Source organism: Pholcus phalangioides, unplaced genomic scaffold (assembly GCF_987345545.1).
Source record: "Pholcus phalangioides strain wild (caught in Gottingen) unplaced genomic scaffold, Ppha-v1.0 ptg000003l_1, whole genome shotgun sequence".
Taxonomy (NCBI): domain Eukaryota; kingdom Metazoa; phylum Arthropoda; class Arachnida; order Araneae; family Pholcidae; genus Pholcus; species Pholcus phalangioides.
Window position 1 is genome coordinate 1,758,866 of NW_028301596.1, and position 15,033 is coordinate 1,773,898.

Below are 15,033 nucleotides of genomic sequence, written 5' to 3' on the forward strand. Positions count from 1 at the left end.
AAACAATGTGAAACCTATTTCATTTCTTACTCAAAACTAGGACTTTGTTGTGGCGATAGTGGTTCCTGAACCAAATGCATTTGCAGTCTGGACGAAATCAAAAGGATTTGAATCAAAGAAAGATGTGTTGTTGGATAAGGTATATAATCAAATTTTATAGTTTTGTAAGCTCTGATTACCATAGAAATAATGAGAGCCATTCATACTATGAAGTAAACTATGCAATGAAGATAGTGGCAGATCTGACTCCAGAATATGAGACTAGAAATAATAGTTAAATGGGTGTTTGGTTTGTCAGAAAAAGGGCATATGATACATTTTTCTTTGGTATCTGTTATTTCTGAAAGTTGAGAAATACAAGAAGGGGAAGGGTATATGTGATTTCCACAGTGATTACGGCCTCAAAATGAGATGCCTTTAGTTGTTGGTGTTTTCTGTAAAATTTTAAATTTGTAGCATATACCCTTCCTCCAGACACCCATTCAATAATATAAACTTTATTCTTAATTGACAAAAAAATAATGAAAGATCATGTGCCACAACCATACAACTTTGGTGTTGTTGTTGCATATGCATGGGCTTTTTTCTCTAATAGGGTTGTTAATAAATGGAATAGCCTCCCAGAGGTAGTAAAATTGTAACACAATTGGTACGTTTAAAAAGAAATACGATAAACATGTTGGGGTAAATCGAGAAGCTATCCATACTTTGAATAAGACAACCATAAGTATTCTTTATGGGCATTGTATAATATTTTATCATATGTAGATATTGTTTATAATTTTTATTAATTGCATTTTTTATTGGGTTGCTGTATTTTTGAAATATGACATCCATATTTTTATGGGCATCTTTTCTCAGCCACCTCGTTGGGCATTTGCCTGTTGGGCGTTGTATTTGTATTTCTTATTGCTCATGCACAGATTAAGGCTTTGAGTGCCATCACATGACATGTAGAGCAAACACAAATTAGAAGTTTATATGCCCTTTTAACATTGTATTAAAAAAACCAACTAAAAATGAATAAATAAGTATATAAGTGCAGTGATCTCTCACACAAGGGAACAAGAAAAAAAAAAAGATGCATAAATGAGAAAGGCATGCAAGTAAGTGTAATAACATTACTTACCTATGTCATTGACTGGGAGTGCGGAAAATCATCTTATAAATGAGACAAACGTTTTAGGGGAAGAGTGTATGGGTGAGAGGAGATCACTGTTTTACAACTCTGATTAAAAACTAGAGCTGTAGAAGTAGATATTTTCTGCATGAGTATATTTTCATCATTCCTGAAACAGGTTCTAATCTTTCCTGTCTGAGCAATTGAAATGAAATTTTCAAAATTGTAATAAAAATATAACTAGCTTGTAGGACTTAAAAACTGGATTTGGTGCAATACAATTTAAACAGACATTCAGTTTTTGTGCTGCTGATTTATTGATTTCATGTGCATTTTTTTTAATACAGGAAGTGAGGACAGAATTCCTAAAAGAGCTTCAGAGGTATGGCGAAAAAGCAGGACTTATATCTCTTGAACAGGTCAGTTTTATTGATCTGAGTATACAAAGTGAGTTAAAAGCCCTGGACACATTTTGGAAATTGATAAAAAAAAAATCAACCAGTCAACATAAAAACATGCGGTTTGCACCAAAATACTCATAGTGTCATTGAGTTTTAAAAAAAATTATAAAAAGTCAACAATTCACTCACAGATAGCACTGCATCACAAAAATTTTGCCATAACACATAAAATGTGGCACAAATAGTAGATAAGTAAAGCTGATTGTGATTTACATTACATAAAACTGCTACATTTGAATGTGGGCACACTTTCACTCGTTCAAATATAGCCGGAGCTAAAAAAGTGCTGATATTGAAATGTGATAGTTTTATATATAACACAAATCATCGTAAACATTAATTATGCACTTTTTGAGTCACATTTTTCTGTGTTAGGCCAAGTTCATCGTAATGCAGCGCCATCTGAGCTTGAAATTTTGATAATTTTATATTTTGTTATTCATTTGAAAAAACTCAATGCCTGGATGAATATTCTGGTTCAAACCACACCTTTTTATGTCAATTGATTAAATTTTTATTTATTTTCAAAATATGTCTCGGACTTGTATTAGCTTACCTTTCATAGTTCAAGAAAAGTGTCAAATGAACAAAGTATCGCAATTAGCTTATCCAAACATCTTTTGTGGTTCAGGCCTATAATAATAATAGTCACAAATTCAAGTGAATTTCAAGAGGGAAACCCTTCTAGGCTAGCCAATATCGTTGTAAGCCCTGAAAATACCTCCCTCCCCCACTACAAAGAAGCAAGTTTGTTCACATCAATTTCACAAGCAAGAACCTTGTCTTTTGTTAATGTTTTTTTACATTTATTTACAGTCTAATACTGTTATAGTGAAAATCACATTTTAATGAACACTTTACTAATCTTTAGATAAGTTTACGTAGGAACAAGTGCTAAAACCTGGAATTCCTTTATAACAAAATTTTGTTATAACCAAGTGATTTCTCCACTCTTTTGGACTTTATTACAACAGGATTCAACTGTATTACATTTATTGGCATTTCTGAAAACTTTCATAGCCTTGTTCAGTTCTACCCTCAGAAGATTTTTTTTTTTTCATTCAGAAGCAAATTCCATATACTGAAGTGGGGAGGGGGTGGTGTTACCTTTCTTCCATTCAAAAAGGTGATTTATAAATCATCATAGGAATCAGCATTCAGTGTTTTCATCCTATTTTGTACTTCTTGAATGAAAGAAAGGTAACACCCCCTCCATCCCCACTTCAGTATACCACATTTGCTATTAGTGTGAGCAAACAATGGTATTCTTAAAATTAATGCTGTGGTTTGTTCTTCAAGAGCTGTTTTTTGGACTATATTTTTCATACTATGCTATAGCAAGCTGGGCTGTGGTAAGAATAGCAACTTGTATTCTTTCTTTCTGGGAATTTTGATGGTGATTGTGGTTAAAATGTGTAAACTGTGGAAAAAATATACACAAAAACTCTAATGTCAATGAAGGGGTATGTGTTTCAATGTGTGAAAAAAATTTTCCCAGGAGAAAAAAAAGAAAAATAATTGCGGGAAACCCCTGGAAGGGGGGGGGGGACAAATTTTCTAAAACGCTGGATTTTAAATGACACTGAAAACGAGGTCTTCAGGTAACCCCAGTCATATTTTACCTTCCAAGAAGCAATTTAACTTTTGTTTAGCTCAGATAGATGCAGGAAAAATGAAAAAGAAACATCAAAATCCACATCTTAAAAGTTTTTTATCTGTAAATGATAAAGTGTATTAATGTAATGTTAGTGGATACACACAAGTATCACACTGGATGAGTCACCAGTTTAGTCACTTTAATGGCCACACTGAAAGGAGATAGAAATGAATGTTTGAAGCAGCGGTAAGAAGGAGAGGATGAAGTGTTAGTTGAGAACATAAGAAACATCATAGTGAAAATTCCTGCATGTCCCAAGTGCAGTGCAAAGGACACTAGTAACCTGTGTGTGTGATTCTTAGGATTCCAAATTTTCAGTGACGGAAATCATTCAAAGCAGAACTCAGAAGATGATGATGTTACTCAACCATGAGGCACAACCTTCAGGTGGAAAAGCATTTGTGTGTCTTGACGCAACGCTAAAATGGGTGGAGTGGCAGCCTGAGTGCAAACATCTAAAGTCTTAGGGGATTGTTTCAGTCATTAAACTACATTACGTACTAAAGCAAAATTATTTTTCTTTTTACTAAGAAATAACCTTTTCCCCCCTGAATTATATAATTATTTTAATATATTATCCAGATGCAATCTGGGTCCCATCAATCTGGATAGTTAAAGTTCTACTGTACTTTATTCATCTTCTGAGATTAAACATTGTTCAGAGATGATTTTGATTTGCAGAACAAAACTACTTCATGCTTTTTGTTCTTGCACGAATTATGTGGTTCGACTGAATGTTTTTCTTTTAATATTTAAAATGATAAAAAATTGTTTTTTCTTGAAATATTATTAAATATTCATATTTTCATTCATTTTAGGCTAAAAATTTGTACTTATCAAATGAGCCACTTTCTATAGAGAAAAATCTTCTAACTCCAACTTTGAAACTAAGAAGGAAAGAAGCAAGGAAGTATTTTGAACAGGTGCTTCACAAACTTTATGATGAAGGAGTTCTTGTAAAATCAACAAAAAATTGATGTAAATGTTAATTCATCATTAGTATATATTTGTACATTTAAAATCGCGAAATTGTGAATCATTCATGTGGTTTATATTTTTATGTACAAGGCAAAAAAAAATTGTGCAGATGATCACTTCACGTAATATCACATTTATACACCAGGAGTATGTCAACCAGCGCCATTACATCTTGGAATGGGTTCTTAAGATAGGTTATTTTTAGAACCCATTTCTGTTTGGTGTAGCATTATTACCACTCATGGGTCATTCTCACGAAATTGAACAGAAAACTATCAAAAATAAATGCCAACTAAAAAATCAAAAAAAAAAAAAAAATTTAGGGTACTTCTTTACCTGCTGGTAAATGAAATATAGTCAGCAGCAAAATTTGTTCAAAATTCATGGTGAAAAAAATTTGAGCTAAGTTGAACAATGTCAAGAGATATTCAAATATGACATGGCATTTTGCCTATTTTAACACTAATTTGATACTTATGCTTGACACTTGCAACATGTTCCATCTAGTTTGGTTGCTCACCTTTGTTTTGGACAAGCACTGGTTACTTTGAACAGTTTTCTTTTTGTCAATTGCATTTTTATTTCTTTTTTTAATTTGTGTTTGAGTTTCTCACTTTTTTTTTTGTCAATTTCATGGGGAAAACATATTTCTGAATTGTTTTTGTTTTGCTAGAGCATGAGACGTACTCTCAAAGCAAAGTATTCAGATGAAAAATTACTGTGCCTTGATGTTGCAGTCAAGAAATCTCTGGATTTTTAAAATTTTTATCCCATTTAACTTTTGATCAAACCTTCTTTCTGGTTACATAATGCCAGGAGAAAGACATTTTCATGTTTTGCAACACTGATCAAAGACTAAGCATGTTGAAAACATGTGCTTTTTAGAAATATTAGAAGTCTCTGAACTGAAACATGTGGTGAAGTGAAAATAATTTTCAATTATATATTTTTTCATAGACAAAGTCATTGTGCATTCAATAGAGAGAAACACTCTCCCCCACCCCTCTTTTTTTCCTGGATAAATCTTAATTTATGAAGTAATTTCCAATTGCAATTGCTTTTAAAGAAATTTCATGTGATGAATGTGTTCTTTGTAACCATTTAAGCCCAAAATTTGATTAGTTCTGCAACACCAGTTGCCACCTATGTTTTTGGAATGTCACAAATACAAAAAAAAAGAATTTTTTTTTCTTCTATAAACTACTGATAAAAAATGTATAAAATTTTATGTTATTCTTGTTATATACACACATATATATGTATATAAGATAGAAAATTATCATTTTAAAATTTGAAAAATTAGCCTGGAACATCCAGAAGAATGGCATTTTCATAAGAAATGAAAATTTGTTCAAGCAAATTTTAATAATTCTATTGATGAAAAATTTATAAAAATAGTTCTGACTTGTCAGAGATAGTAATATAAATAGAAAGTGATGAAAAAAAATTCTCTGCCAAATGTATTTAACGTAAACTGTTGGGGGGTGCAGTTGACCGATTTCATGAGAATGACCCTTTCATGATCTCCATACACATACAAAGGCCAAATCAGTGATCCTACCCTGCACCTGTTGTAGTTGTATTCGGCTAATTTGTGTAAGAATCTAAATCTAAGAAACTGAAAAGTCTCTTGTCTGACGATCTAACTTTCAATTTAACTACTAAACCTCAAATGCGACCATACTTCTTTGAGGAACTTCTAATGAATTGGTACATGCCGGAATTTGTGTGTGTTGTGAACCTAATGTGAAGTTTGTTTCTATGTAATGTGCTTGTTATATGTAGTGCTGCCATCTGCTATCAGTTTTTCTAAATATGGGTAAAGTGTAATGTCTGAATAATTGTATCATTGTAAGCTTGTTGCTCTCTGTGAGAGAGTTTTAGCAATATGTTTACTGAAAAAAATGAGTATAAAGTATTGGGGCTAAAAATCCTGGCTTAGGAGAACAGCTCCAGGATCTGGTGATCGTGATTAAAGTAATGTGCTGCAGAGTTATAAGCAGAATACGAAAATGACTAGCAACATTGGGTTTTGGCTGTTATTTACTATGATCATGCATCATGGTTGTGTCTTATTGCGCACATAAATATTTGTAAAATTTGTAATAAAGTTGATAGCTTTGACACAGGTTTTGTTTTTGTTCGTGAATATGCATTGTATCAAAATTTATACTTGAAAAGAAGCCAACCACTCGTGTTAAAAAGGGGCAAGGATAATTAAAAACTTATTTATTCTGAATTTTTTTTATTTAATTAAAGAGTTCGGTAGAACAACAGTCTTTGTGTTTTTTTTCAGAGAAGATGCAATAAAAGTAATAGGGAAATTTTTTCACTGAAAGTAACAGACCGTTGTTCCACACGCTGATTGTGACGTCAGTAGTCCATTTTCCCTCAGAATAGTCGGGAAAAAAATTCCCTGGTCGTGCCAGTATCATCGTTGAGCTGAAAAGAAATGATCGGGCTCACAGAATTGGCGATTTCTATGCTCCACATCCAATCGCTATCCGGTATTTGTGAGCCAATCAGGAAGATTCTACGCCAAAATAAGAAATAGGATGCCGTGTTTCAAAATATGCCAAACTTGCCAGGTAGTCCGAATAACGTTTATGGCAACCCGTGCGGAGGCCTATCTCTAGGAGGTGCTGGTTCAAGCCCAATATTTCTATAGGTATTATAGAAATGCGAAGGTTTTTTTACTGGCTGATGCGAAGATGAATTTAGGAAAGAGAAAATTCAACTGATCTTATGGGAATTGAACCCACGTCCGTTCATTTGCCTACAAGCGCACTTGACTACAAAGCCAACAAATTTCAATCTTAGAGCTCGTGTGCACTGAACGGGACCGTACATGAGCTGTTGGTCCTAACTCAGGACAAGATCACAAATGCTGACGCTGCTACCAGATGGCGATGAATAAAAAATTACGTCACTCTCCGCTATCCATATGAAGGTTTTTTTTAACAGCTGGCTGATGCGAAGATGAATTTAGGAAAAAAATTAAAATTTAGTTGCCCCGTGTTGTGTGTGTTCAGTGCACACGAGCTCTAAGGAAAGATCGAAATTCATTGCCTTTTTAGTCTAGTGGTCTAGGGCGCTCACCCGGCAAGTGAGAGGACGTGGGCTCGATTCCCCGCAAGGGCAGTTGAATTCTGTGCTTCCTGAATTCATCTTCGCATGGATAGTGAAGAGTGACATCATCCTTTGATTATGGAAACGCTTGCAAATATATGGGGGAAGCTTCAGAGGCCAATGGTCCAGACACAAGTTTAATCCTATGAATACGGCAAGTGTAACTCTCAGTGCGGGCTTAAACAAAACATTTTTTCAATACAATCAATCATCTTTCAATGCTTGTAGTTATTTTTGAAAAATTGTCAGTACGAATGACAATTCGCGGGACCAAGAGAACCGCTGCGCAGTGTAATAATGATAAGAACTGTTTCAGTCAATGAGAGAAGCCGTTTTTTAGAAAAAAAACAGTGGATATTCGCAGCGGTATATTCATAACCATGCGTTGATGATCCCCCTGGCCCGCGGGGGTGTACATGTAATTTTTCACGACAGCGGCCGTCACGAATATCCACTTTTTTTTTTTCTAAAAACGGCTTCTCTCATTAACTGAAACAGTTCTTATCATTATTACACTGCGCAGCGGTTGTCTTGGTCCTGCGAATTGTTGCTTGCCCACAAGTCTTTTCCACACTTCTTTCGAAATCTCTTGCTGCGGTCTCTGGCCCTTATGTGCCACTGGGCGCACGTGCAATTTTTCTCCTTAGTCATTTGGTTCAGCTGTCCATTTTAGTCATATGTCTTGTACGTTGCATCGAGTTGATGGCTGTCTTCATGGGGAGAACGACGCGAGTGGTTCGATACTTGCGAGCAAGGGGAGCCACCAGTGTAAATCTTTGCTTACTTTTCCGACACAACTCTGCCTCTTTTGAGGTAACGGAAGTAAGGTGCTTTGCATCAGTACGGGGTTGTGAGCGCTTCTATCTATCTATCCTGCGAATTGTCGTTCGTACGCCGCGTTCCCTAGAATTCTAGGGAAAAAAAAACATTTCAAAGCACTGAATTGGCTCACATAAGTGGTCGACCTCCTCGCGACGCCGCTTAAGAGCCGCCACGCACTCTTTACAAATCACTGACAGCATTTCTAGGCGTAATTGTTCTCCCTGGGCACCACTTGGCGACCACTAAATCAAAATATCAAACATCTGATAATACACTGGAGGGAGGGGGGACCTAGAAGGTAACGATTTTTCTACCTGGTGGTAATAATAAACATACATAATATCAAGGCTTGACAAATCTCAAGTGCCAGGTCACTATGGCCTGTGGCGTCGGAGCCGGGAGTGCTGTGGGTGCTCGAGCACCTCTCTCTTGAGAATTGATTCAGAAATCAAAATTTCGATCCTGCAACTCAAGACGAACACATAAAGGTTCGAAACACTTCCGATGGCACCTAAAAGAAATTGATATTGAAGCCTAATTTTTTTAATGTCCTACAACTGAATTAAAGACAGAGAACGGCTCAAAATTATCGAAATTATTCTAAGCTATCATATAAAGGGATCTCTACTACTACTAAATCATGCATGCACCCCGTAAACATTACTCTGAGAAATTTCTAACGAATCGATACGTATAAGAATTTGCCAATGCATGTTTTTTACCTAACGAAGTTTTTTTTTTTTTTTTTTTTTTGGAATGCATGTTATGTGTTCAAGTAGTACAGACATCTCTCTTCCAAATTCGGAAGCAGGCAACTTGGGTGGTTTATTTTTTTGCTTAGGCGGCGTGTGATTTTTTAAATGTTGTAGGCCTGATTGCTTTCTGTGGCGAGACTTTGTAATTGAGAGATCGGATCGCTCGCCCAAGTTGGGAACCACAGAAAACAAACTTCAGTCGCCCACCAACTGAGCAACCGGTGGGCTTAGAAACCGGGAATCCGTCACTATGACCACACGGCCTCATAGCAGTGAGAGGGGTCTCAAAGACTCTTAGACAAGTCAAAGAATATAGTATTTCAGACCAATTTTGTCTATCAAAGAATGCTTGGCTGTAATGAAATTTAACCCGCGCTTAAATTTTTCTTCCGAGCGCTACTACTACTGAACCGTACATGCACCTCGTCCATATTCTGCGAACTTCTAACGAATCGGTGCACGTTAGAATGTGCGTATACGAATAGTGAAGTTTGCTTCTGTGTAAGGCTTGTTATGTGTATGGGGCCGTTCAAGTATTACGTCATCATCGATGGGGGGGGGGGGGTTCCGATTTGCTGACTTTTGATGAAGGGGGGGGGGGGGGTGTTGGATAATGCTTACGTCAGCAACACCACCCTTTATGAAAATATGAGTTAGGATTCAGAGGGGCAGAGTTGATGACGAAATTTTGCTGACAAGCGGGGGGGGGGGGGGTCAAAAATGGCTAAAAATGTGCTTACGTAATACTTGAACGGCCCCTATAGTGCTGGTACTACGCGAAGTGGCTACTACTAATACTGCTAAACAACACATGCACCTCGTCCATATTCCTCTGCGGAACTTCTAACGAACTGGTACATTTTAGAATGTGTGTGTGTACTTGTAGTGAACCTTCCGTGAAGTTTGTTTATGTGTAATGCTTGTTATGTGTGGTGCTGACATCAACTTTTTTTAACTGAGTTTTTTCTCAACTCAGTGATTGAAGTATAATTAATGAATAATTATACCGTTGTAGGCCTGCTGCTCTCAGCGGCGAGACTTTTTAATGGGGAGATCGGCTGTCATTCGCGCCTCGAAGTTGGGAATTTGTCGGGCACTGCATAATGTAAAACAAAGGTCTTCAACCTTTTTCATTTAGAATAATTATGCTTGCTAAAAATTCGGCTATTCTACGAAAAAAAAGAGAAAATGCTAAAATACAAAAAAAAAAGTCAATTTTTTTGTTGTCCCTTTTGCCCATGCAAGAAACAGGCACTGCGTAAAAAGCTTTGTAAAGTCGTTTTCCCTGCTGTCTAATTTACGATTCAAAACATTTCTCAAAATTAAATACAAAAATGTTTAAAATTAATTATTTTAAAAAAGATTAAGGGGAAAAACTTAATAAATGTAATAAATTTAACAGATAAAAACCTATATCAAAATTCCCTTTAAAAAAAATCTAATTCTTTAAAAGAATTCCTTTTTGAAAAATGTAATTCTTTAAAAGAATTCCTTTTTGAAAAATGTAATTCCTTAAAAAAATATCTTTTTGAGATAACAAATTTATTCAATTTAGGAGCGCGGCGTTCTCTGACACATTCCATTCAAGGTCGCAGCCAGGGATGTTCCGCCTCCCATCCCCCAGAAAACGCAAGGAATTTCTTTTACATAAATTTTATTCATTCATATCGAAAAAAAAAAAATTTCAATTTTTTTGAAAAAAATTGGAAGATCGGGGGACGACTACTGTAGGCGGAGCACGTGATCAACTTACCATCCCCCCTTCCAAATCCCTCGCAATCGCTTGAAATAAATTAACAGAAAAAATCAATTTAATTTTTTCCCCCACGAATAAAACAAATTCGGAATAAAATAATTCCATTCTACTTCGTGAATTAGATTCACACGAGAGAGAAAATCTTGAATAAATACTCCAATCTAGAATTCAATATGGCGCACCGCTCTATTATGACGTCACAACACAACCCTCATCGATTGGTCAATGTTCTTGCCTTTCTATCCGGTAGGAAAAGGCCCATCTAGCTCTCACAATTCCAGTCCCGGACCTACCTCCGAAGCTTTCAAGCGTTTTCTAGCGTGGGTTGTTAGCCACCTTGCACCACACACGCACTCTCTCCGAGATCTCGCACATTCTGCTGCAAATACAAGAGGTTGAATAGAGTTTTTTCTTGTCGGATTTCATACAAGATATCGGATAAGAAAAATATATTTTTCTCCACGAAAGAACAGACTCCGAAAACTCTTTTCATTTATCACAAGTCGGTTCCGAGTGCCTTGGTATAAAATAACATCGCAAGAAATCATCAACGTTGATTCTCTCCCGGTGAGGATGGACCATCCAATCCGAATATGATTGGATGCGATGAGTAATCTTCAGGCATGTGGGATTCTCTCTCTCTCGCATCACAAGGTGACCGTGGAAAGTGCTCTCGAATAAAATAAAAACAATCGTTTAAACACTAAAAACGATCGCTCTCGGAAAAAGGTGAAAGAACAGGAAAAATCGATTTTCTCTTCTCTTAAAGAATAAGTAAATATAATTCAGATTCGGAAGAAAAAAAACCCACCATGAAAACGGCTGAATCCTGTTATCAAAGATGTGATTCTTTTAGGAAATTATTCAAGGAAAAATAATTTTTTGGGTTTAATTATTTGTGTGCCAAATATTGATGCTTTTCTTTGGGGTAAGATTTAAGAATTTATCTCGGAATTAATTATATGCATGATATCTAGAAATAATCCGAGTGTTATTGAAAAATTCTAGAATATTATCGTTGTTTTATAACAAGGCACTCGGGACTGTTTTCATAGGCTTTTGCTAGGAAAAAAGACATTTATTTAAAAAATTTTAAGTTGTTAGTTTCGGTATTGAAAGTGGAAATAATTTTCATTTTTTGGAATTTTGTTGCAACTGAAAATATCTGATTAAGTAGTTCTATAAATACTGAACGAAAAGAGATTATAGTCATACAGGGATAAAAGTTGAGAACAGTTCCAATGAATGATTATCCGAGTTATCTTCAGAGATCAACAATCACTCCGTGGAATCATGGCTGTAATAGCATTTGAAATTTCCTAATTGTCTTCGCTATTAATTTATCGGTATTTTCAAAGTGTTTATGAAAATTCGTGTGGATTCGGAAAATCACGAAATAAATTATCCGGCAGTGCAAATCGAAATTTGTTAGTTGGAAGTATACGGACAGCGTCGAGCAAATGGGAATAATATTCATCAATGCTGATCAAAAATAAACGTGAGTGACATTTCGATGTTTTCATTTTAATTATTTAGCTTGTAATTTTATAGAGAGTAGAAATAGATTTACTCGTGATAAAAGTATGTAGTTTTGATTCGTTTCTCAATATATTCGTGATCGAATTTTTCTTCAAGTCCGGTAATAGAACAATTCATTATATTTTTTTTTTCTGAGGATAATTTTAAATTAAGAGGCTCGGTGCACGCAAATTTTCCAAAAGACACATTTTTGAATTTTTGAGTTTTCAAATACTATGAAATTGACTAACTGTGTTCAAGTTTGTGCTATTACCTGTACTAGAAATATTTTTAAAAATATTTTAGTATAAGCTTCTGCCAGGCATTATATATGCGAGGTTTTCCACTAAAATGCTTTTTCTCAAAAATAAGCTTTTTGTTAGATAAGAAACATTTTTCGAACACCACTCATTAAAATGTCTTGAAACTTTGTGTGTGTGTCTCTCAATACTACGGTGTTACATACGTTAACACGAGTTCTTATTAAAATAATTAAAAAAAATTATGGCACAAAATATGGTGACTTTTGAAAAAGCTGTATGTTGTTGAAGTTAAAATTCGAGAAAAAAATAACCAACAATTAAAATCCTAAAAGCTCGTGTTAAATTGTATACAAATATCCATAGTATTTGAGAGAAAAAAATTGAGTGCCTAAAATGAATAGAAAAGTTTTCGCATATGAAAGCATAGGAAGCCAAGATCGTGCACCAACCCCCTTAAAAATTTCTAAAAAAAATACTTAATATGTATGTATTGTATGTATAATATGACTTCATTAATGGCCCACGTGCTTCCAATGTCCCTCATTCCAAAATGCCCTTAAAAAAATTAAAATATTTTTAGAAAATTTAGAATATTTATCAATGCTGATCAAAAATAAAGATAAGTAATATTTCGATAAATTTATTTTAATCATTTAGCTAGCATAATTTTATCTTATTATTTATTTTTTTATTTACGAGATGAAATACATTTACTGATAATGAAAATGTAGCGCTTATATTCATTTCTGAATATTTTCGTTACCAAATGTTTCCTTCACATATGATAATAAAACAATTTTTTATATATTTTTTTTGATGATAATTTCAAACTGAAAACTCATAGAAATGATGTAATATAATAACTGTATGTATAATATGATTTCATTAATGACCCGCGTACTTTCGATTTCCTTCATTCCCACGCTCAAATACTCTCTGAGATCAATCCTGAAATACCCTTAAAAATTATTAAAATATTTTGAATTCTCAATATTTTAGTACATAAATCAAAAAGTTAAGTAAATTAGAATGAGGATGAGATATTTTACCGAATTTGTAGATAAGTTCTTTTTTTTGTTGTTGCCATATTTTATGATCTGAAATAGATTTACTAATGATGAAAGTAATCATCTGATAGTGACATATGCTAACGTTTTGACCTGTTTCTGAATATTTTCATGGTCATTTTATTTTATTTTTCTCTGATGATAATATCAAACTTTCTCTCAGACTGAAACTAAAGTTTAAAGTCAATTTTGAAATGCTGTTTAGATATCTAAATCAGAATGTAAACTGTAAGTTGTTTTTCAAACTACACATTGCTGTCATTTTGCATATACCATGAATTATCATAAATCTGTAAAATCAATCGTTTATAGAAATGAAGTAAATCTGAATTACCATACATAGGCACTTCAGTTAAATGTTACTATGTTTACTTTTATCACTTTATTACACGTTAATATATTGCTATGTTTTCCTTGCATTCACCTGATTTTGTAAAGGTTAAAAATTAATAGAAATTTATATTTAATAAAGAATAGAAATTTCGGTTGATTTCTATAAATATAAATATCTATTTTATAATAAATAGGTTTATAGTTCAAATGTCAAGATGTGGCAAAAAGATTGCATAATAATTAAATTCATTTTTTTATAAATAAAAAATATAATAGATTTTTGATTAATTGAATAAAATTTCCGATGTAAGGAAATTTTATTCCTGACATCGAAAGATGTAATTTATTTTTCAACATAAAATGAAATAATTAAAATACTATAATTTTGGCATGGATAAATTTATAAGTGGTTTTTCAAACCATGCTCCTGTCATTTTCCATGCCATGAATTGTCGTGAATTTTTTAAAATTAATCATTTATAGAAATAAAGTAAATTTGATTTACATAGGCACTTCATAAAAATATTACTATATGTTTCCGCAGTCTTGAGTTCACCTGATTTCGCGAATGTTAAAATAAATATTAAAAATTAATATTTAATAAAGAATAACAGTTTTTGTTAATTTCTATAAACATAAAATCAGTTTTATAATAAATATGTTCATAGTAAATTTCAAGATGTGGCAAAAATATTGTTTAATAATTAAATTTTCTATAAATAGAAAATATATAGAGTCGAATTTCGTTTTAACGAATACCGTTATAGTGAAAAAATCTCGTTTTAACGAACACTTTTCTAATCCCCTCAGATAAGCGTACGTAGGAACAATGCAAAAACCTGGAATTCCTTCATAACGGAATTGGAATTTCGTTATAACGAAGTGATTTCTCCAGTCTCTTGGAGTTCGTTATAATGGGATTCGACTGTAATTTGTTTTTGATTAATTGAATTGAATTCACCACGTACGGAAAGATATTGTAGTTTATTTGTTATTGCGAAAGGAAGTAACCAATATTTCGGGCTTAGGTAAATTGAGTTCCTTTGCTATGACTTGTTAATTTCCCACTTTCGTTGGTATTTAACAATACTTTCCACGAAAATACATTTCAATTAATTTTATTGCGGGACCTATCACATTTAGTTAGATCTTTCAAAATAATTGATCTTTAAAA

General features: G+C 33.8%; 2 protein-coding genes across 2 annotated transcripts in view; both read left to right on the top strand.

Annotated features, from left to right (window-relative positions):
- The window catches only part of LOC149087880 (long-chain-fatty-acid--CoA ligase 1-like), a 64,988-nt gene extending 58,648 nt beyond the window's left edge, over positions 1-6,340 (top strand). The window contains exons 19-21 of the mRNA XM_089242269.1: positions 41-139; positions 1,468-1,539; positions 4,057-6,340. Of these exons, the coding sequence (XP_089098395.1) occupies positions 41-139; positions 1,468-1,539; positions 4,057-4,215 (330 nt within the window). The 3' untranslated portion in view covers positions 4,216-6,340. The remainder of the gene's footprint in view (positions 1-40; positions 140-1,467; positions 1,540-4,056) is intronic.
- Positions 6,341-10,936: 4,596 nt separating this feature from the next.
- Positions 10,937-15,033, top strand: part of ChT (choline transporter) — a 58,322-nt gene continuing 54,225 nt past the window's right edge. The window contains exon 1 of the mRNA XM_089242277.1: positions 10,937-12,176. The gene's annotated coding sequence lies outside the window, so the exon portion shown is untranslated. The remainder of the gene's footprint in view (positions 12,177-15,033) is intronic.